The sequence below is a fragment of the Podarcis erhardii genome (assembly GCF_964252035.2).
Source record: "Podarcis erhardii genome assembly, chromosome: 13".
Classification (NCBI taxonomy): Eukaryota; Metazoa; Chordata; class Lepidosauria; order Squamata; family Lacertidae; genus Podarcis; species Podarcis erhardii.
The window spans coordinates 27,260,587-27,283,936 of record NC_138502.1 but is presented as its reverse complement, the minus strand read 5'-3'; the positions used below and the strand labels follow the sequence as shown (position 1 = coordinate 27,283,936).

Sequence of the window (23,350 nt, the reverse complement as noted above, 5' to 3'; positions counted from 1 at the left end):
TTTAGTCGTGTCCGACTCTTCGTGACCTCATGGACCAGAGCGCACCAGCCACTCCTGTCTTCAAAGCAGGAATAAGTTTGATTGATTCCTGCTTTGTGCACTCTCTGTTGGCAGAGGGTGACAGTGAGGCCCTCTCGGTAACATTCAAGGTGTGCAGGATCAGTGCAGAGCGTTGGTGGTGCCCCAAAGGGCAGGCTTAGCACTCTGTGCATCCTGAAACATGCCCCAGAATCCTTTGCAAGGCACAGCAGTCCCTCTTGGTAACTGGCAGCGTTGGGAAGCCATATTGGCAATGTGGCCACTACTTGCATGAATGCCATTCAAATCAAAAGCAGTTGCAGCAGTTGGGTTATTATAGGGCCTAGGATATGGGGTGCGAGGAGGGAATTTAAGCCTCCCCCTTCCTCTATGGTCAGCATATTTCTGATGAAATTGCGCCCCTCCCCTCACCAGCCACCTTTTCCCCAGGAGGAAGGCAGCTAATATATCACCCCCTGCCTCCCAGGCAAATGACGGCTGTTTTGGAGTCACCTCCTTTTTTTCCGCAATGGCTATTTTTTTTTTAAAAAAGTTGCCCTGTTAAATGTGTTACTTTCATGAACCATGTGGTCTGGCCTTGACAGATGGTGGCGAGGAGATGCTAAAGGAGGAATTCAGGAGGGTTTTTGCAGAAGGTGGTTTTGGCTTTGAGCTGGGGCGGAGAGCTGCTCTAGAGGTTGGAAATCATGTGGCAGGCGGTGCCGAGGAGACAGGAGTGTGAACAAAGGGGCTGACAGGAAATGGGTTTCTGTGGGACAGAACAGGAAGGCAGGTGAAGGGGATAAAGGCCTTCAATGTGAGCAAGTTTATATTAAGTGCGAACAAGGAGGAGTCTTGTGGCACCTCAAAGACTTGACACATTTATTATGGTAGGAGATTTTGGGGACTGCAGTCTCCTTCCAGATGTGTGAAGTCTTCACCCGCAGTTGGCAGGTATTGAGAGAGGTGTTGAGAGAGAAATACAAACAGTGTGATCAGAGGGTAAGAAAATGCCAAGCATAGAGCCTATGACTATTTTATTACAGCTGAAGACTGCAATCTTGTACACATGTACCTGTTGGAATCATAGATACACGTACCTGGACAGGTAGAGGATTGCGCTGTAAATGTATGCCAAATGAGTATAAGCCGGGACTGGCGGACCTGGTGCCCCTCAGATAATTTGGAATATAATTCCCATCAGCCCTAGCCAGCAGGGCCAATTGCTGGATATGATGGGAGTTGTAGTCCACAAAATCTGGAGGGCACCATGTTACCTAATCCTGGTATGAGCTTTCATTTTAATTGCCATAAATAGGTTTTTTTTGCATTTCACTTCCACCAGGCTTCACTGTTTACATGTGTCCGGTGTTGTTTTTGTGGCAGTACTCACCAACATGGAGTGCTGGCATCTCTTTTTAATTTATTTACAGTGGTGCCCCGCAAGACGAATGCCTCGCAAGACGGAAAACTCGCTAGACGAAAGAGTTTTACGTTTTGGAGGTGCTTCGCAAAACGAATTTCCTATGGGCTTGCTTCGCAAGACGAAAATGTCTTGCGAGTTCCTGCGGGGTTCCCCCCCTTTTTCTAAGCCGCTAAGCCGCTAAGCCGCTTATCCGCTAAGCCGCTAAAAGCCGCTAAAAGCCGCTAAACCGCTAATAGTGCTAATCCGCTAAGCCGTCAATGGGCTTGCTTCGCAAGACGAAAAAAGCGCTAGATGAAGAGAATCGCGGAACGGATTCTTTTCGTCTTGCGAGGCACCACTGTATTTTTTACTGCCCATGGCAGCCATTTTGTGCTGGCACCCATGACACTTTTATCAAGATATGAGTCACACAACATCTCATTAACTAATTTGTTTTTTTTTACAAAAAAAAAGCACTACATGTTTTTGTATACCATATGAGGTCTGTTCTGAAAAAACCCCTACTTGAACGCCACCCATAATTAACACATTTACAATTCCAAAAATAATCTAATTGAGACTAATTTTAAATTGCCCTGGCACGGAATAAATGGATTGGCTCATCTACAACAGAGAAAAAAGGTTGTGCCTCATCTACAAAAGTATTATTCCAGAGATTTATCTTTAAAGACAGTCTTTCAATAAACCTATTATCTTGATTTCAATAGTAGCTTCTTCAAGGTGAAGTTTTAATTGTTCATGCCAGAGGCAATGGCAGCTATATATGCCACAGCAACAAATCAACCCAATAATGGAAAGTTCACATTCCAGACCCTATATCAGGCATGCATAGATTCCAGGGGTGCAGAAAACCTCCGTCTTCAATACAAATTAACAGGGCAATCCTCTACTTGTGCTCAGTGGGCCTTACTCCCAGCAGCTGGTATAGGATCACAACCTTCATCTTTGTTTCTCTTGCGAAGCAATTTTATCTAGCTCTCTCTCTTTCTGATATTCCTTGTCATCAACACAGCAACTTTTTAAAATAGGCATCAGTATCACTCAAGAGATAGTGAGTAGCTTCTTGAAAAACAAGTTAATTAGCGATGCGTTTACATCCAATTTTTAACCACTTTGAAATTAAGAGGAATTGCAAGGTTTTCCAGAGATCAGTGCAGTAGCAAATGAATGGAATTGTTGTTTTAATTCTGCTGGTTTTGCCACTCCTTTTAAACACCCCAATAAAATATTTCTGGGATTGAGAGCAATGTCATATACTATCATCCCTTGGATTTTGTCTCAGTCAGGCATGGAGAAACTGTGGCCTTCCAGGTGCTGTTGGCCTCTCAAGACCCATCTGCATAGTGAATATAGAATGGGAACTGGAACCAAAAACATCTGGAAGGCCACAGATTCCCCATCCTGAATCTAGGGCTTCTCTCAACAAGTTTGTATGTATAAACTGGACCGAAATCTTGCACGATGTCTGTATCTGAATGCCTTTCATCTCTAACAAACATTTATTGATATTATTTGGATATCATTGTTATTATTCACTTCATTTCTATAGTGTTTTATATTTTTAAGGAGGAAAAACCTCAAAGCAGTTTTCAACCTGCATTAAAACATCAAATAAAATAATCCAGAATAAAACATTACTGAAGGAAGTCAAATATAAAAGTATAACTTTCAAAGCAACATAATTAACAGAAAATTAAAGCATTATATTCAAAAATTCAAGAGAAAATATTAAGATACTATTGATTGATTGTTATAAAGCTGATTAATAGGAATGTTACGAGATGCCCATGTCTGTTCTTCTTCAGAAATTTGTTATTTAAGCCAAACGATTTACAGAAACATAGGATTTTAAAGGAAGTTTGAAAGGAGAGAAGCAGAAAGATAGGCTGGAGGCAAGCCTGAGAGGATTTTTTTTTTTTTTTAAGTGATAAATTGCATAAAACACTTCAGGGTTTTTTTTTATATTCTTTTCTGACCAAGGCCATTTGCCATGGTCTAATTTTGTAGTTTTGTTGTGGTTTAATAAGGGGTGAAGCAAAGGCGTAATAATGCTTGGACTACATATCCCATGTTTTAAGGAATGAGAAGGTCTTGTCTCCATTCTTTATATGCGCCTCTTGGATTTAATGGATTGTTCTGTTTAATTGAAAACACACACACACACACACACACACACACACACACGAAGAGTATGTTTTGGATGACACGATTTTGGACCAGGTTCAGCCCTTCCAGTCTCATTGCAGAATTGTCACAGCGTTATGCAATCTTTAGAGATTTAAATTCTTTCTTGGCCTCTTTTCAGATTCACCAGCTGGCATGGACCTCAGCCATTCTCGGGAACAAACAGAGCCTACAGGTACTGTGCTGTGATGCCCACCCCCATTCCTCCATCCTTAAAAGAGTTCCTAGCCTGGGAACCTGAAGATGATTCTTACTTCCCACATATGACCATATAAGTACTGTATTGGCCCAAATATAAGCCTCACCCAACTGCTCTCCTGGCGCTGTTTGCCCCCCACTCCTGGCTGCATACCGTAAGGTTGTGAATATAAGCTGCACTTTGGGGGAAAGTGAGGCTTATATTCAGGCCAATACGGTATGTAACAAGAGACTTGATCCAAGATGTCTAACATTAAGTTGGATACTTACGTGTCTGCAATGTGGCCTTAGCCCACAAGACTGATGCCTGAAAATTTGAAGGTTTTTAATGATTTGATGCTAGTGCATTTGAACTATATTACTAACGCTTGCATGTTGGGTTTATAACCAGAGTCCAGATTTCAGCTCATCTTTACAGAGTCTTGTTAAGGTGGCCTTCTTCTTGCTCGGTCTCAATTTCCCTAATCTGTAAAATGCAAGCATTGAGAGCATCTTTCGTTGTTACTCAATGAGCTAAAATGTATTAAAGCACATTTGAATTGCTGTCTAAATGATTCACCGTCATTATAATTCAGTCACGTATATATAAATATATTTTAAAAACTCCTTCTAGATGTTCCAGATGTTTTGACTGATGGCAATTCTAACACATCCCATGAAATTGAAAACATGGACAACAGTGAAGACTCAAAGGAATATCAGTTGACTAATGGAGAAGGGAGAGAAGGTAAAGTGGAAACTGGAATTAAAGCTACTAAAACAACATATGCCACCTAGAATTGCCATTAATAATATAGGTACCGTATTTTTCGCTCTATAAGACGCGCCAGACTACAAGACACACCTAGTTTTGGGAGGAGGAAAACAAGGAAAAAAAATTCTGAATCTCAGAAGCCAGAACAGCAAGAGGGATCGCTGCGCAGTGAAAGCAGCAATCCCTCTTGCTGTTCTGGCTTCTGTGATAGCTGTGCAGCCTGCATTCGCTCCATAAGACGCACACACATTTCCCCTTACTTTTTAGGAGGGAAAAAGTGAGTCTTATAGAGCAAAAAATACAGTAATTCAGGAAGAAGCAGATGTTTTCTTAGATTCCAACTCCCATCATCCCTGTCATGCATGGCCATAGGTTCACAGATGATGGGAATAGTAGCTGAACATCTATCCTTGAGTCTATTGAGCCAACTAAAATAATGAAGCCAACTAACCTTCAAAATTCCCTGACATCCTTGGGAACCATTTTGAAAGTGTCAGCTCCTTTCTCTCTTTCCCTTCTGTATCTGCTGGGATCTGCTGTCTCTCTCCTCTCTACCACTTGGGTGATGGTGTGGGGGAGGGGAGAGAAGGAGGTGGTCACAGGTACAGTCTCAGAGTTCTCTCACCTCTAGATCAGACTTCAAAACCAAGAGCCCCACCCCGGCGCTGAAGTTTATGGGATATGTATTACTGAGTCTTCCACAGCCAAAGGCATTCTAGAAATAGTTTCATTCTAGGGTTTGGGTGGTGGGTTAAGTTCCTAATCAGATTTCTCCCCCACAGCAAAAAAAAAAGTGAGGGAAGGATCAAGTGGGCAGAATCAAGAAGGCATTATGGGTACAACAACACAGAGACAGGAAAACAAGGTAGACGGAGCTTTGTCACCACGTAAGAGCCTAGGACTTGCCGATCAGAAGGTCGGCGGTTCGAATCCCTGCGACAGGGTGAGCTCCCGTTGTTTGGTCCCAGCTCCTGCCAACCTAGCAGTTCGAAAGCACATCAAAGTGCAAGTAGATAAATGTCTGACTGGCAGAGGCTTTCAGTTTTTCAGACAGGAGCATCTCCCATCCCTACCTGGAGATGCTGAGGAGTGAACCTGGGACCTTTTGCGTGCAAACTCTGCCATTGAGCTGCTAACCAAGTGGGAGGGGGTGCACCAAAATGTATTGGGCCACCTCTGAGACATAAGCCTAATTCTGTCTGCCTGGACTGTATCACTTTTGGCTGTGAGTGGTAGCAGAGAGCTAACACGACAGAAAAGTTGCCCTTTGAGGAGCAGAATTCTAGCCTAGCCTTTTTCCTGTGGAAGTGGTACAGCCTAGGCACCAGTCGAGTGAGAACTCGCCCAGGGTTTCTGTAGCAATATAAAAAAGGGAGTTCAACAAATGTTGCTTTTCTCACCATTGCATATGATAAGCTGCAGCTGCTGAAATCCTGCTTCTGCATGCCTCTTACAGCCACATGGACTGCAGGAGGTCTGTCCTTCTTTCTGTCTTGACAGACAACCTAGCAGTTTGAAAGCACGTCAGTTCAAGTAGATAAATAGGTACCGCTATGGCGGGAAGGTAAACGGCGTTTTCATGCGTGCTGGTTTCCGTCACGGTGTTCTGTTGTGCCAGAAGCAGTTTAGTCATGCTGGCCACACGACCCAGAAGGTTGTCTGTGGACAAACGCTGGCTCCCTTAGCCTGAAAGCAAGATGAGCACTGCAACCCCATAGTCATATTTGACTGGACTTAACCTTCAAGGGGTCCTTTACCTTTACCTTAACTTGACAGAGGGGGGAACATATATGACCTGCCACTGTCCCCCACCTTCTCAGTGAAGCCTATTAGCAATCCCTAATACCAGACAAACCTTTCTTTTTCTTTTTTTCTTTTGCACTAACAGAAGTTAGTCCGGAAACGTTGCCTTTATCTCTGCTGTATCTGTGGAGTTAGCAGGACTGCAACTGTCTGCACCAAGTGCAGAGATAAGCGGCTAAGGAGATAATCAGGAAGATCGCGAACTTCCCCTTTAAGTCCTCCCATGGCAGTGGCTCTGAGTGACATCACCTGCCTTACCAGAAATAGGGTTTGAGCTAAAAAGGGAATAAAAGTTCTGTTTTGTTTAATAGAATATACTATCGGGAACAAAAGGCCAACCCATATTTTATATAAATGTGCTCTTGGGCATTTAGCAGTGCACAGAATTGGGAGTGCATTCCCACAACAGTTAACCGTGCCCAGTGATGTTCACACATGCAGGAACAGCAATTCTGGATTAAATGAGGGGAGGGAAATACGTGAAGGCATTTTGACAAGGGCAATGTTGTGTGGGTGCCATAGGAGCAGCACAGAGTCTACAATCAACTGCTGTGTCCATGGCCTGCTCACAGGAGCAGGTGGGTACTTTCACAAGGGCCCAAATGGTCCTTTTCTGAAAAAGATCTGCCGCTTCTGAACTCTGTCATGGGATGACCCCTGATCTTCTGGACACTTCTGAACTTTTATCACAGCATTGTTACTGGTCTTGTGCTTTCCTTGTGCCAGCAAGGACAAGTTTATTTACACCAGCTAAAATCCACTCTTCTGCACAACTATTAAAGGTCCTCTTTTCCATCACAGCTGCCACTGGAAATTTTACTCTCTGAGAGCTTTTAAGCCACAGGGTTCAGGAACTTCTTACCTCCTATATATATTTGCATGTATAGGTATGTCCCATTTTCAAATCTGGATTCCCAGCTAGTGAAGTTATGAACTCCTGAATTAGAGGTTTGTCAGCGCTGTAAGTTTGTTTGTTTGTGTTTGTGCAAAATAGGGAAAGGTGTGTGGGCAAGATACCTTGGACCTTAAGCCGGTGGGCGTGCTGCGGTTTTGTTTTATGGGTGTCTGTGAAAAGAGCAAGAGAAAAGGCAGGAGCAAAATGGGAGCATCTACCCAAAGTTCTCTTGGTTGAGGTTCCAGCTGCCGTCGCCTTAGACGTGTGGCTGTGCTAGAAAAGGAAGTGCTGTGTTTTTTATTATTATCAGAATATCGCATCTCTTGCCTCGTCCTGCTAGTGGGACAAAATTGGGAGGGGGAGAGGCGTATCTAGCAACTTCAGCAAGTCCTTTTCTGCAGAGGCTCATTTAACGGGGGATTTCATAAAGGATTTCAAAAACACTTGAAACTTACTGTATTGCTGTGGAACTTGCTGTGGAACTTGAAACTTACTGTATTGGCACCGTCTTCCTTTGATTGTGGTTTCTGATTTGAAACTCACAAGTCAGGCAGGGCTCTGTGAATTCTCTGTGTTTTCTTCCTTTGTTTTATTAACTAACGTGCCTAGGAGTTGTTATGACATGGGTAAAATATGCAGCGCATTAACTCTTTGCCCATGTATATAGGCTGTTTATAGAATAATATGAGCTCCCCAAAAAGGCAGCTACCTGTCTCCAAGCACTTTAAAGTCCCTCCTTTCACAGTGGGGTCTTGGGGCAGGAGCGAGAGAGAGAGAGAAAGAGATTTGTTTAATGAATTTTGCCCAATTTTTGTTACTTTGTAAACGCTGAAGTGTGGCCCTTAAAGAAGGTGAGACATCAGAATTTGGGAAGCTGCATTATGCTAGCCCAGTCTAGCCCACACAGACACAGAGCTCCAGACGCTCTCCATGCACTCTTTATTAGAGTTCCCTAACCTTTCCACCTAGACAAAACAAAATAAAAAAAATCCTTCCAGTAGCACCTTAAAGACCAACTAAGTTAGTTCTTGGTATGAGCTTTCGTGTGCATGCACACTTCTTCAGATACACTGTGTATCTGAAGAAGTGTGCATGCACACGAAAGCTCATACCAAGAACTAACTTAGTTGGTCTTTAAGGTGCTACTGGAAGGATTTTTTTTTATTTTGTTTTGACTATGGCAGACCAACACGGCTACCTATCTGTAACTTTCCACCTAGAATAATTCCCAGGGTTCTTTGGATGGAAGTACTGGTGGTATTAATAGGCTTGTGCTGTGTTTTTCAAGCTACATTTCCAAGACTCCTAGGGTTCCTCATAGGCTTATCAAAGAACCTCACCAACAGATCTAGTAATGGGAGACAAATTTCTATGGAAGATAGCTTAACAGCTGCTGCTGCTGCCACTACCAGCACCATTTATATTTCAAAGTGTCTGGGGATATTCTGGAGTACATTTGGGGTTCTTGTGTGGCAGCAATTAGTCCCAGTGGCCTGGGATGCCTTAACCCCACCTGTGCTGAGAACGTGGCCCAGAACCCTCCACGGTGTTCAAGGATTTGTCAGCAGACAACTTCATCTGGAATGGATTCTCCGAGGGTGCAGAATTTGAAAATCATTGCAAGTATAGGTCGTATTTTCTGAGACAAAATCGCTTCCGGCGCCTTCAAACTAGGCTGTTCTTCTCAGTTTTTCATTTTTCAAACATTAAGCTGAGTTCTCCATGTTCCCCCATCACTTGCAAGTTCTTTTTTTTAATTTTTTTTATAAAAAAATTCTCATGAAGATTTATCAGCATTTAATGTGGGATTCTGCTCATATGCACATTGATGTATAAAGCTTTGCCTAATACCATGCAATTTTAACATTCTTTAAATATTATATATGCATTCTGTGCACGCTGTAAAAGTACCTATTTCGAAGAATGACTTTGTTTCAGTTCACGTATTGCTTCAGGAAGTGCGAATTGGGTAGATTTGCCTTTTCAGAGCGAACTGAACTGGGTTTCTTCCCCATCCCTACTTCAGACCTCCCACAATGGAAGCATAAGTTCTCAATATTTGAATATCTTTTCTTTAATCCCCCCCCAGCTAGTTTGCTTATTTCTTATTTTGTCCCTCCCCTGCTTTTTATTTTCTTTTAAGAGAGGCCAGCTTTTTGGCAATAAGCCTTCGTCCTTGCCAAGGAATTCGGAAAGTTTGGTTGGTATTTTTAGTAAGTGAAATTTCCACCAGGTGTTCACCGCCTGTCTGGGTTCATTGAGGCAGCACCCTAGAAATTAGTTATTTAAATGAAAAACAAGACAAGATCCAAAGTCATCCCCCTCTTAACCCATGTTTCAGTTTTTGTTTTTGTTTTTGTTGTTGTTGTTAATCAATTTATCACCCACAGTTCACCAGGAGGTCCAAGGGTAGGTTACAACAATTTAAAATTCAGAATTAAAAACAGTCAAAACAAATTATATTACAGGAATCGGGTAAGTTCTGAAAATACATATATCAGGTGTCAAAAGCCAGGGTAAAGAGGTCTGTCTTCAGCATATGATGGAAACTGAGGGAATTCTGCAACCTAGGACAGAGCTTTCCAAAGTGTGTGTTGCGACATATTAGTGTGTCAGCTGCAGTGTTTGGGTGTGTTGTGCTCCTCTCGGGGCTGGAAATAGGTTCATTTAACCTCTGGTCTGCTAGTAAAACTGAATTACTGTGTCGTGAAATGTTGCATGTCTAAAAAGTGTGTCGCCAACATGAAAAACTCTGACCTAGGAGCTGACATAAAGGACTCCCTCTCCCAGACTACCCTGGCTAAATTTCTGAGGGTGACAGAATGACTAATCTGCTGATCTTAACACCCAAGAAAGTCTGTAGGGAAGGAAGCGATCTTTCAGGTATTTGGGTCTTACTCTGTTTAGGGTTTTAAACACCTTGAATTGTGCTCGGAAATGAATTGGCAATTGCCCACTCATTGTTAGTACTGCCCACTCATTGTTCTCTCTCACAGTAAGCCTCATAACTTCCCACCCTTCAACATGTGCCCCATCTTCCATCATGTCAATTTCCCCTCATGGGACGAAGAGTGGGAATTACACATTTACCACCCACACCTAGTGTGGATGTACCCTTTGTCTTGGGGAAAGCTTGAGGGGGCATTAACAAGACGGGGGCCTGAGTCACACTCTTGTCACAACAGCATAGGTAACGTTTTCCTCTGGTTTTTTTCTTCCTACACTGCTCCACCCATAACAGTTATGTGTCAGAGCTCCATGGGTGGAAGGAATGACACGGTTTTTCAAACGCTGACATTAGGGTGGAGTGGAGTGGGAAGGGACCCCGGAGAAGCGGCTTCTGCCTTGCTCTACCAATGTATGAATCAGCCCTGAGCATGTGGCAAGGCTCTTCCTCGTGTGAAAGGCCTTCCTCGTGTGAAAGGCTCTGATGGCTGCAAATCCTAACTTTAAGCCTCCCCTCCACAGCCACATGTACATACTAGCAGGCAGGGATGGTTAGATGGGGTCACAGAACCATTGGCGGCCTTCCTCCATTGTTCATCTTCCCTCCTTTTCAGTGACTGGTTTTACCCAGGATTTGGGAGTGGGAACAACTTGAACGATTCATGCTAAGGAGTGATGAGTCAAACAGAGATTCTTAACCAGCTGTAGAAAGGTGGCCAGTGGTGCCACATTCCCCTCCATTTTTTTCAGCCTGTCTCCTGTGGGCTGAGGGAGGAAATTCAGTTCTCTAGATTGTGGTCTCAGTGTGTAAATGCTGTGATGCCTTCAAAGCCTTTGACCAACCACGAATCCCTAGCTGTTGCTGAATCCCAGTTCCCAGCAGGGGCAAAACAAGGCTTTATTTCACCCGGGTCAAAGACCCACCCCACACATTTTTGTACACAGGCTGGGAGCCTCAAGGATGCCCCTCTGGAGGTTTCACCTGAGGCAAAAAATTGGATACCCCCCATAGCTACGGCACTGACTCCCATCATCCCTGACCATCCTGGTTAGGAATGATGGATGTCGTTGTCCAGATATAAACGGAATGAGTCAGAACCATCCTAGTGACTTTTGTTAAAAAATGGAAGTTGGAAAGGTGAGGAGCAAATACAAGTAGCTGTTAAGAACAGAGATGGTGAGAGATAAAGGCAGGCAGCAGTTCCTCTGTCTTTGTCGGTGCAATTTTAAACACATCTATTTGGCAGCAAGGCTCTCTGATTCCAATAGGACTCACCACCATTTAAGTGTGCTTAGAATTGCAGCCTCACAATGCAAACCTCTGCACTGGGAAGGGCTGTAGCGCAGCAGTAGAGTATCTGCTTTACATGCAGAATATCCCAGCTTCAGTCCCCAGCATCTGCAGGCAGAGTCGGGAGAATCCCTTGCCTGCTGCCAGTCAGTGTAGACTGGAGTAGCTAACATGGTGCACTGCAGCTGTTGTTAGACTCCAACTCCTATCATCTCTGGCTGTGTTTGCTGAGAATGATGGGAATACAGAGTCCAGTAACACCTGGAGGGCACCGCTTTGCTAACCCTGGTGTAGACAATACAGAGCTAGAAGGACCAGTGGTTTGACATAGAATAAAGCAGCTTCCAGTGTCCCTTTGTCTACACAGAAGTAAATCCTATTGAACTGTGTGACACTTCTTACCGAGTAAATTAATATATAGGTAAGGGTGTGGTTTCTGTCCCCTCCAGCTTCCTTGGCCTGTTGGGGAGGGTATATTTGGAATTCTCAATAGGCAGAGCTCTCCTGGTGAGCTTAACAGGGAACAGGGGTGCCCAAACTTTTTTCAAAGAGGGCCAGATTTGATGAAGTGAACATGCGTGAGGGCCGACCAAAGTTGTTGACTTTTTTAAGGGTTGAAATTGTTGAGCTTTTTTTTCAGGGATTTTACGCCCAGGAAATAAACTGGCACAGGGGCCAGATTAAACCGACTGGCAGATTAAGCCCCTGAAATGGACTTTGGACGTGCCAGCCTTAACCCATAGCCAGGCATAAGTGAAAGGCTTTCAAATCAAGCCTTGCTTTTTCAAGACAAATATAAGCCTCACTGAGCAAGGCTGGGCTATTCTCTCTTCCCTTTACCTCCTGCCAGTGAAGACAAGGTTTGTCACCGAACTGCTCTTTTCTCACAGCTTCTGCTTTCTGCACCTTCTGCATGTTGGTCTGCATGTTTCCCGTCATGCTTTTTTAGAAAGCACCTACGTGCAAACTGAAAAATCGCTCAAGCTTTTGCTTGGGGGAACCTTCGAGCACTAGAGCATGGCGGGGGCTTCAGTCAGGAGGGCTCAGGTGCATCCTTTCAGTTCCTTATCAAAAGTGAATCAGGGGCAGAGAGATGCACTACGCAGAGGCAGATGGCCTGAAGGAAAAGCAAAAGGCGGGTATTTTTCTTTAGGAGGAATTTTCAGTAAGAATCTTGCAAAGAGGTTCCCACAGGCAGAATCCCAAAGCAGGTGAGTTGTATTGTTCATGTCTCCACTTCCCCAACCTGGGTCAGCCTTTTGCACAGTCAGTTTCCTTGGGAGTGGAGAGTGCTGTGGACTTGTGTAGTGTGATTTTGTAACTAGGGATGCCAGGGTATTCAGTTCGCATTTAAAGGCAACCCTATCTAATTTGCCATTTCCAAAACAGTACAATCCAAACAGAGCCACTCTTTGAAATTTGCACTTCTCTGATGTTTTTGCATATGCAGTTCATCAGCCAAGAAATGTGTGCAAAAATGCATATGCTGGGGATAAAATATCATTAAAATGTGTATATTAGTGAAAACAATATACAGAAATGTGTTACTATAGGGGAAATTGCTTTGCAAAAATATGTATACAAATGTGTGTGCGCTCGGATAAATTCATAGCAAAATGCCGATGACTTTTCCTGAGGGGTGACGTGGAAATGTGGAGAAAAGAACTTAACATTGGAGAAACTAGAAACCAGAGAAACTGAAACTGGCAGATTTCCCTACCCTTATTTAGGACATCTACTTATTTGCATTGTGCAAACTGGGAGGAAGGCAAGCACCCAGGTGCCCAGTGCTGGTCTGTATGGTTTCCAAAAACCAACAGCTTAGCCTTTTTTCCCTCAAGGCTCCTTCTTATCAGCCAGCTGCAAAAACTTGTTTCTCCTTGACTGGTTTCGTCCAACTGCCAAGATCCTTCTCCTTTGGCCCCACACATGCAGATGCTCCCCAACCAAACACATACGATTAGTAAACTCTACCCATACAAAGAGGTAGTCAAGAGGTAGTCACTGTGCATATCCAGTGAGGATGTCTGAAACCATATTCTGCAATCAAAGCATATCTTCAGAAGTTGATACATTCACTCCCCACACTACTTTTCTCAAACCATAGAGCTGGGGGCAGACAGAAGATAGTTTGGGATCTACTGGTAGATCTCTCTGTGTGGTTTGCAGTACACTGGCAAAGACTTTCTGACTCAGGGGTCGGCAAAGTTTTTGTGGCTTGGGCCAGTTCACAGTCCTGCAGATGCCGCGGTGGGCTGGAGTGTGTGCACACACACTCACACGCAAACACTATTTCTGGTGCTCCTTCTGGTGCGGAGGAGGCATGCGCAGCTTCCCATTGGCTGCAGGAGCTTCCTGCAGCCAATGGGAAGCCAGCCAGCATCACGGAAGGCGGTCCCTGCTCTGCTCCGAACTGGAGGTCCATGGGCCGGTTGAATGACCTTAGGTTGCTGACCCCTGTTCTGACTCCTAGTTGCTCAATGATAGGAAGAAGAAAACGTTTACATCTAAACTGGGCTGCTGACATGAAGAAAGCTTGGGTGGCCAGTACTGGGCCTTTGTATTAAATGATCATTTAATGCAAAAGTCCACTCCTGGCCACCCAAGATTTCTTCAACAAGCTCAACATACCAGCTGTCCTGCATGTGCATTTATTATGGAGTCCCTCAAATTTCATTTGCTACAGAAAGGCAATGAATGGTAAACTCCACAATTGTTACTAAGACTGTGATCCTATTTCCACTTACATGGGAGTGTGCCCTACTGAATGAACACAGTGGAACTTACCAGCAAGTAAACATGCATAGGATTTTGCATGTTTGTTTGTTTCAAGACAGTTGTGGTGATGGATGCACTGTGTCATATTCCCAGCTGCTTCCAAAGTAGTCAGTTCTCTGGTAGTGGCCATGTGCAACTCTTAAGCACAGATCCTTTGGCCCTCCAGATGCTGCTGAACTACAATTCCCATCATCCCTGGCCATTGGTAAGCCTTGGTGGGCCTGACAGGAACTATGGTTCAGCAATATCTAGAGGTCCACAGCTTCTCCATACTTGCCTTATGTGGAAATGATCCTATGAGCCAATAGACGACCTATTTATGGAGCTTCCACCATGATTTGTGTTCTAGGCAGGTTTCTCAAAAATCCAAAGCAGTCCAATGAGGACCGAACGTGTTCAGTGGGCACAGAACGACAGGAAGGGGAATGGAAAACTGGGAGGGAAAGAAATGAAATGATTGGGAACCTGAACAGACACACTTTACACGGCAGCATTTATTTAGTTATTTAATTTTTTTCAGGTCCCAGTTGCATAGACTCCCCATAGCTTTTCAAAGACTTGCATGCAATGGGAAGGGCTACGTGTAACTCTTCGCTGGGGGGGGGCAAATTAAATTTTATTTCATAGAGAAGTTGAACTGTGCTCATGTATATATTATGTAAATTGAATTTGCACGACTTATTTCGTGTAATTCTGCATCGTTTACATTTTTTTTGCTTAATTCATTCTGCTGGCCATAGAGCGAGAAATGGGCTTTCCCCTACCTACAGAAATATTACCTTTACAGCTACAGTGTGATGCTGTTTTTAAATGAAGCATGAGGCGTTTCAGGGCAACTCATCCATTATAAACAAATGTGTTTAATGAAGTCTTAGTGTTGAGGCTTTAAAAAAAGAAAAAATGACAAGCAGTCTCAGGAGAATGTGGGAGGGAGGGCTTTCCCTGTCGTCTATTCTGGCTCAGATCCTGCCCACAAGTTGATTTTCCTTCTTCAGGGTTCACATGCATCAGCCCTGAGAGGGGAAGCAGGCACCTTGAGGTGATTTTGGAACGGAACAATATCTGGCAGAGGAAGAGTTAAGTACCATACACATACTCCCACCAACACTCCTATTGGTCCATGCCTGTCAGTGCCGGATTTATGTATAAGCTAAACAGGCTATATCTTAGGGCCCCACTCTCCCCCCAAAAAATTAAAGGAAAAAACCTGGATGTACATTTCCAAAATATAAGATAAAAAACAAATAAAATAAAACCTACACCAGTGTTTTGTTTTGTGTAGGCTCCTATTAGGTCTATAAATTACCATATAGCATATATTCAACACACACACAAAAAAACCCAGTGACAATTTGTTGTCGACAAAGGACAGCTGGACATATAAAGGGTCCCATTACCTTCAGTAGCATCAAACCTAAATCTGGCCCTCGTCCCTGTGATAAATAGCAAATTCCATTCCTGGTGCCTGGATCATTTTGGTTCTGGATGTCCTCTAGTTAAAACAAACAAGACTCAAAGAGACCTAATTCTGAAGTGCTCGGTGGAGCTTTCCCCCAGTATTTTTAGGGCCATGTGATGAAAAGCCAGCACACAGAAGTAGCCTCCATCCCTTCGACCCAGCTGGTATTGCAAGGTTGTGTACAATGGGTTGCTGCTTAAAGACTTTCAATCAGAGGTGACTCTAATGCCACAAGCAGCTGCCTTTGGCATTTCTAGCAGTTCATTGAGCTGAGTGTTTTCTTGCTCCTGCAGCTGCTCAGAAATCGAGAACACTTCCTGGCCTCAGGTGAGCCCAGAAGTGGCTCCAGAATGACAGCTTATAAGATAGAGATATGGATTGCTCAGTGGGTGGAAGAAATATTAGAATTAAGCGTCAAGGAAACAGTGATGAAATACTCCTGATCTTACCTGGGAGCCATCTCTTGAGTTGCTGGATCTTGAATGGATCCATCTTGTCTTCATGTTGTTGTTTCTCTTCTCTGCCCTGCCTTCATCTCTATCTCCTATTTTTCCTTCTCTTTTTCTGGTTTCTTCATACTGTGAGCAGTTGTGAATGGGGTGGGCAGTGGGGAATTGAAAGAGGGTGGGCATTAAAAAATGGTTTTCTCTGGCCTAAATCAGGGATGGGAAAACTGCTTTTCCAGATTATCAGACTCCAGGTCCCATCATCACAGACCATTGAATGTGCTGTCTGGGGCTGATGAGAACTGGAGATGAACAAAATTCCCACCCCTGGTCTAAATGGCTTATAACCTATAATAGTTTGAATTCAATCTGCCCCCTGCCCCGCCCCCCCCAAAAAGAATTTTTAAGATCTGGAAAAGGCAAACAAGAAAATTAAGGAAAAAACCATTTTGCATTATTTTTGTCTGTAATTGGGGGGGGGGGGAAGCATGGCTAACTTCTTTCTATGGATTCTCAATTTTTATCCATCTCCTCACATTTGGGACCTGTCTTCCATTTCCCTGCACCCACCCCTCCAGAGGATGGCTTGCTTAAAGGCAAAGGTGAATACACTGAAAAAGAAGATGGCGTCTTGAATTCTGAACCAATGGAAAACCGAGGAGAGCCTGGGAGCCTTTATAACTGTCAGCAGGAGTATGGAGAGTATGAGAGCATCGAGTTAGAGAGGCATTCCGGACCGTACGACCTCATCAGGCCATCTAGTGGAAAGCTGATTTGCCACATTTGTGGATTGCGCTGTGTCAGCCTCAATGTCTTGATGGTTCACAAACGCAGCCACACTGGTAATTACTTTTAGTCCTTTCTAAGGCAAGGCCGGTGTTATAAATGCATTTGATCTGGGCCCACTAAGTTTACCACCCCTGTGTCAAGTTGAGTGGGGAGTTGAGTTGGGGGGAGAAATTTGATTCAGTCCACATTTTAAGCCAAATTTATCACATTGCCACTTCCTGGAAAAAAACCATGAGAACCAAAACACAGCTGTCCTTCAAGAGTTGCACTTATCTGAATTTTGCAGTGCGGTTTTCCAACCAAAAATTGTGATTACAAAAAGAGTGGTCCCACTGAAATGAATGCCTCTAAGTTGGTCGTCCTGTCCATCAATTTCAGTGGATCTGCTTCAAGCAAGAATTACGCTGCACGCAACACCTAGTCTTTAAGCTGCCACAAGACTCTTGCTATTCCTGGCGAAGAATGCCACTAAGTTTAATTCAGGGAAGGAGTGTGGTGTGACTGTCAAAAAAAAGGGTAATGCCACTCTTATTTGGCTGTTACCTTACCACCACCAGCAACACACACACACACACACACACACACACACACACACACACACACTTTATGTCTGTGGGGTGGCCCTTGTGTTCCCTCTTTTGGCCACTGCTGGGTGGTGTGGCATCTGAAGCCCTGCCTGGCAGCCTTCAGGCAGAATTATGTATAATTTGTGTTTTTACTATAGAGACTATACTGCCTGCATGATAGCACTTAAGTGATACCTTTTCCTCCTCCTTCCATGGTGTTTTTAAGGTGAGCGCCCTTTCCAGTGTAACCAGTGCGGGGCCTCGTTTACTCAGAAGGGCAACCTTCTCCGCCATGTTAAACTTCACACCGGGGAAAAGCCATTCAAATGCCACCTTTGCAGCTATGCCTGTCAAAGGAGAGATGCGCTCACTGGTCACTTAAGGACACATTCTGGTAAGTGACTTCAAAAAAATACCGTACTTTTCTGTGTAGAAGACAAGGGTTTTTTTTTTTACTCTAAAATAAGGTTAAAAATTGGGGGCGTCTCATACACCGATAGTGCAAATGCAGGACAGGCAATTTGTTGCAGCTGCGAGCAGGAGCTTGTCAGCGGCGATCGGGTGGGTGATTGGTTGCTGCTGCAGGTGCTGCTTAGGATTGGTTGTTGGTGCGACAGTGAGTGGCTGATTGGTGGCTGCGTCAAGGGTTGCTGAGGATTGGCTGTTGGTGCGGCACTTGTGTGTGTGATTTTGGGGGCATTCCCCTCCAAAAAAGTTCAACAAATCTGGGCAATCCTTCCTGAAAAAAGGTTCAGCAACTTTGGTCCATCTTCCCCCATTTTCTTAATTTGGGGTCCCCAAAATTAGGGGGCGTCTTATACATGGGGGCATCTCATATACGGGAAAAACTGGTAGTTTCCCCCTCCCCCCCACCTGCCCTCATCAAACAGCTCCAGTTCCTTTTCCTCTTCACTTTCAGACTTTCAAACTCTTTACCACCCCCTTTGCCATGAGTAATTAATTTTGCATCCAAATAGTGCGTGAGAGTCAACTAACCACACAAGATTGATCAAAGTCATTGATGCTGATGTGTCGTACTTATCTAGGAAACTGTGATGAAGTCACACCGTTTTGTGGAATCATAGAATCAGAGAATTGTAGAGTTGGAAGGGATCCTGAGGGTCATTTAGTCTAACCCGCTGCAGGGCAGCGATCTCAATTTCCTCCAACAGTGGAAGTAGAACATACATAGCCATCATGTCTAACAGCCATTGTTATTATCCTTTGTGAATTTGACTACCCCTCTTTTAAAGCCATACAAGCAAGATAGCTGAAGGATGTGTGCAGAGCAGGCTAAAAGGCTAAAAGGAGAAGGGAAATTTGAGAGAGAAGATGGGAGACGAAAGGAGGCTAATGAGAGAGGAGGCTCTGAGGAAATTTCAAAGTGCATAAGGACAGCAGGAGCTGTGTACATGAAGCATGAGAAGGGCTAGGCAGAAAGGCTGAAGAAAATAGGACAGAATGGGTGCCGGAGACATGGAGTAGTCATGGAGAATGCAGGACTGGGGTAAAAGCTCCCATAGAGCCCTGGAACATTAGGAACTATGTACCGTTGGCAAGAAGAAAGTGGACAGATAAGGGAGGTTTGGGAGACTGGCGTCTACGAGCCATACAGAGAAATCTTGTTGGTGACCATGGACCCACACTTTGCTCTTCCGCATTTTCCTTCAACTGCAAAATGGGTACAGTTGGGATTGGAGGGGAAATATTCAACGTCACTGTCAAATATTTAAGTCCACTGCGCAATTGGGTATCTGGAATTATTTTATATATATATATATATATATATATATATATATATAATATTCATTTTTTTAACATAGCATTTTCAAGAATAATTAAACATACTTTTACATCTTATTCAAATTTTTGACTTCCATCAGTCCTGTCTGAAAATTTTCCAATCTAATCTCTCAGTATGCATTTCTTATCTTCCCTATTACATTTCAAACTCATAACCAATATCTCTATCTTTTTCTACTTTGTAACACTTCGTATATTTTTCCTTACAAAACTTATTGTAGTCCTCCTAGCGTCATTTGTTGATTACAGTTGCTCTTCAAATAACTCATATACTTCTTCCAATCTTCTGTAAATCTCTGGTCCCGCAGGTTTCAAATCCTTCCTGTCATTTTGTCCAATTCTGCATAGTCCATTAATTTTGTCTGCCATTCTTCTTTCGTCGGAATTTCTTTTTGTTTCCATTTCTGGGCTAACAATACTCTTGCTGCAGTTGTTGCATATAAAAACAATTTAACATCTTGCCTATTAATAGCCTGACCTATAATATCCTGTAAAAATGTTTCTGGTTTTTAAAAAAATGTATATTTCAACATCTTTTTCATCTCGTTATATATCATTTCCCATAAGTTCTTTACTTTTTTACATTCCCACCACATATGATAAAATGTTCCTTCTTTTTCTTTACATTTCCAACATTTATTATTTGTCTTATACATTTTAGCTAATTTCACTGGTGTAATATACCATCTATACATCATTTTCATCATATTCTCTTTCAAAGCATTACAGGCTGTAAATTTTATCCTTTCATTCCACAACCTTTCCCATTCTTCAAGCTGTATATTATATCCAAAGTCTTTTGCCCAAGGTTCTCCATCTAAAAGTACCTTCTTCCAGACCTTTCAGTTCCATCTTTATTGGGTTGTGGTCAGATATTATTTTGGCCTGAATCTCTACCCGTACAAGGCAATGATTTTAAACCACTGGTTTACATATTAAAATTGATGTGTCAGTAACACAGTACACAAACAGAAAGATAACAGTCCTTTTGTTTGCTTGCTTATTCCTCCTAGTGGAGAAACCATTCAAGTGCGAATTCTGTGGACGGAGTTACAAACAAAGAAGCTCATTGGAAGAACACAAAGAGAGATGTCGGACTTACCTGCAGAACGCTACCCTTGGTGAAGCTGGTGAGCCACTCAAAATTAATTAGATGCAGAGAATTCTGAATTATGTTGGAGTATCGAGGAGGGGAAGATCCTGGAACAGAGTTCCATGAAGAATTGTTTCCCTCCCTTTGCGAGGGAAATCCATGTGGCTCTGGGGAATCAAATAATTTCGGGCACGTAGACCTTCCTCCATCATGGCGAATTTTGTGCATAGTTGCTATAAACAGATCCTATTACCAGGAATGAATTCAATCTCAAATAACATATTCAGGCATGTTTTTATACAAAAAAAAGTCTATATAAATGCCACAAGGCAGTGGGAGAGGATACAGCTGCCATTCCACCAGTAGCCTCAGCCAGTTCTAATCCACTCTACCTGTTGTACAAATCCGGCCCCTGGTTTTACCCCACAGTCCCCTTGGAAGGCCAAGGGTAGTGGTGGAGGGATGGGGTGGAAAGCAAAGCAGTTGTCTCAAGGCATTTTAAAGGGCTGCCTGGGATCTTTGCGCATTCAGGTAAACCGTTTCAGATGACTTCGATTACAGAGAACTTGTGCCGTTCCGGTTTGTTGCTTCTGCAGTACAAGGTGGATGGGAAGTTCCTGGCAACACCCACCCCAATTTATAGGGTCACAGCCACACCATACACTTCAAAGCACATATGGGTCACATGGCTCTCCCCAAAGAATCCTGGGAATTGTAGTTCTGTGATGGGTTAAAAACAACAGTTCTCAGGATTTTTTGCTGTTAATGTGGTATAAATTTGCTTTTAATGTATGGCTTGGATGTGGCCAAGGAGCTAAGCAGAGAAGTTGCAATTGGAAATATATCGGATTGTAGTCTGAAAATAAATGGGCATTTAGGCTCAGGGCCTTTTCTGTGGTGGCACCTTAAAGGTGGAACACAACTCTGCACAGAAGCACAGCTGGAACCTTCTAGATTATCTTTACAATGCCGGTTTAAAGCTTGCTTTATTACCAAGCTTTTTAATTCGTTGAATTTTCGTAATGGAATTTCCTGCCGCGCTTGTTGTTTTTACTGTAGATCTTATTGGTTGATTAGGCTGCGGCTTATAATAAATAACACCCCGCCCCAAATAAAGAACAACATGTTTATGAACTCACATTCAACATTTTAAATTTCACTTGAACTTTTTGGTGCAATTCGTAAATGTTGGGTAAATTTCAAAAACTTGCCAGTAAATGTTGGGTAAATTTCAAAAACGGTGGCATAAAGGATGATTTATTGGTACGATCAACTGATGTCAGTATAGGGATATATATGTATAGATAGATAGATAGATAGATAGATAGAGATTGATAGGTGTGTGTGTGTGTGTGTGTGTGTGTGTGTATGTACTCCTTTTGTTACTAGAGGGTGTAAGGGAAACGACCGTGGTTGTTGCAAGCAGGGAGGATCTGTGGGCGTACTGAATCTAGCTTGAACTACTCGGAGGAGTGAGTGTGGGAGATTTTGCTCCGTGTTTGTCTTCTCTGAGGCGTCTCATCTGCGTTTTGACTGCTCCTCTGGAATTTGCCATTGATTGAAAAGGTTAGCATTTGCGACCACATGGCTGGGAAGGAAGAAAAAAAAATTAATACCCCAAACCCTGCATGCAGCGTTGTAATTCAAACGTGACTCCCATGCCTGATCAGAGATCCTTATCGGGCCACTAATCAGTTGTCTTGTTCCGTACTCCATTCCCCTAATGACCACATCATTTGGTGTGACAGGAAGCAAGGCCGCTCATTCAGGTCTCATTTAGCACTTCTGAGGTTATGTTAACCAAACCCTCTCGCTGTGAGAAATGTGAAACTGTTAAGGCCTGGGCTGACAGAAGTCTCATGTTGGGAACAGCCTGAATTGCAGCCCGAAAAGGCATGCCGTTGCTACGTTGCTAGAATAGAGGACCAAAGGAGAAAGAGAGAGAGAGGGGGGTTGGGGAAGGGATAAGAGCACCCCAAAAGTTGGTGCTTTCTGCTTTCTGCTTCCCCTTTACCCTCTCCTTCTCTGCTCACTTGCAGTAGAGTGGTACCTCGGGTTACATACGCTTCAGGTTACATACGCTTCAGGTTACAGACTCCACTAACCCAGAAATAGTGCTTCAGGATGAGAACAGAAATCGTGCTCCGGCGGCGCAGCAGGAGGCCCCATTAGCTAAAGTGGTGCTTCAGGTTAAGAACAGTTTCAGGTTAAGAACGGACCTCCGGAACGAATTAAGTACTTAACCCGAGGTACCACTGTACAGGGATCCTTCTGTCCCTAGGCCACACAAGAGGTCTCCTTACCACCATCGAAACCGATCTTTCACTTCCCTCACATTATCTGTATTAACATTTTGTGACAGTCCCTTCCCCACTCCACATTTAGATTGTACAACCTTTGGCATCACAGCAACACTTCAGTAAGTAAATGGCTGGGGAAGCTAATGTCACATGTGATAAGATCTGGGGTGGGGAGCCTTGTTCCTAGGTGTGAATGGAGCCCCTCCAGGTCTTTCTGTCTGGCCCTGGGGGCTTTCCCCAAGCCACACCCCCTCACCCATGCCTTCCTCGAGCACCTCTGCCTGGCTGAAATGTGTCCTTGAGCTCTGATAATGCCTATTGCTTGTCCGTGTGGAGATGTTGGGGGAGTGGGGGTGCATAGGAAAAAAACCATTTTTTAAAAAAAGATGGCTGAAAAATAGCTGTGTAAACGTAAGAGTTACACCTGCTGCTCCCCCCACTTTGGCCTTTGATTCTCTCCCCCCCCCCCCCCCGGCATGCTGCCCCTGGAAGATTTTCCATGATGAAACTGAGACTAAAAAAGGTTTGGGCTACAAACTTTAATTGACTTGCTTAGTAGTGTGATTTTTCTTTGATTAGTCACTGGGTCCCATTTAATTGG

The 23,350-nt window shown here is 43.6% G+C and overlaps 1 protein-coding gene across 4 annotated transcripts in view; it reads left to right on the top strand.

Annotated features, from left to right (window-relative positions):
* Nucleotides 1–23,350, top strand: part of IKZF3 (IKAROS family zinc finger 3) — a 59,532-nt gene that overhangs the window by 9,532 nt on the left and 26,650 nt on the right. For 3 of the 4 annotated variants that reach the window (XM_081837029.1, XM_081837028.1, XM_081837027.1), the window contains 5 exons: nucleotides 3,750–3,803; nucleotides 4,440–4,553; nucleotides 16,777–17,040; nucleotides 17,780–17,947; nucleotides 20,370–20,486. In XM_081837029.1, the coding sequence (XP_081693155.1) occupies nucleotides 3,764–3,803; nucleotides 4,440–4,553; nucleotides 16,777–17,040; nucleotides 17,780–17,947; nucleotides 20,370–20,486 (703 nt within the window). In that variant the 5' untranslated portion in view covers nucleotides 3,750–3,763. Of the gene's footprint in view, nucleotides 1–174; nucleotides 1,021–3,749; nucleotides 3,804–4,439; nucleotides 4,554–16,776; nucleotides 17,041–17,779; nucleotides 17,948–20,369; nucleotides 20,487–23,350 lie in introns of those variants that run through there. The other variant, XM_081837030.1, reaches the window with a different exon arrangement.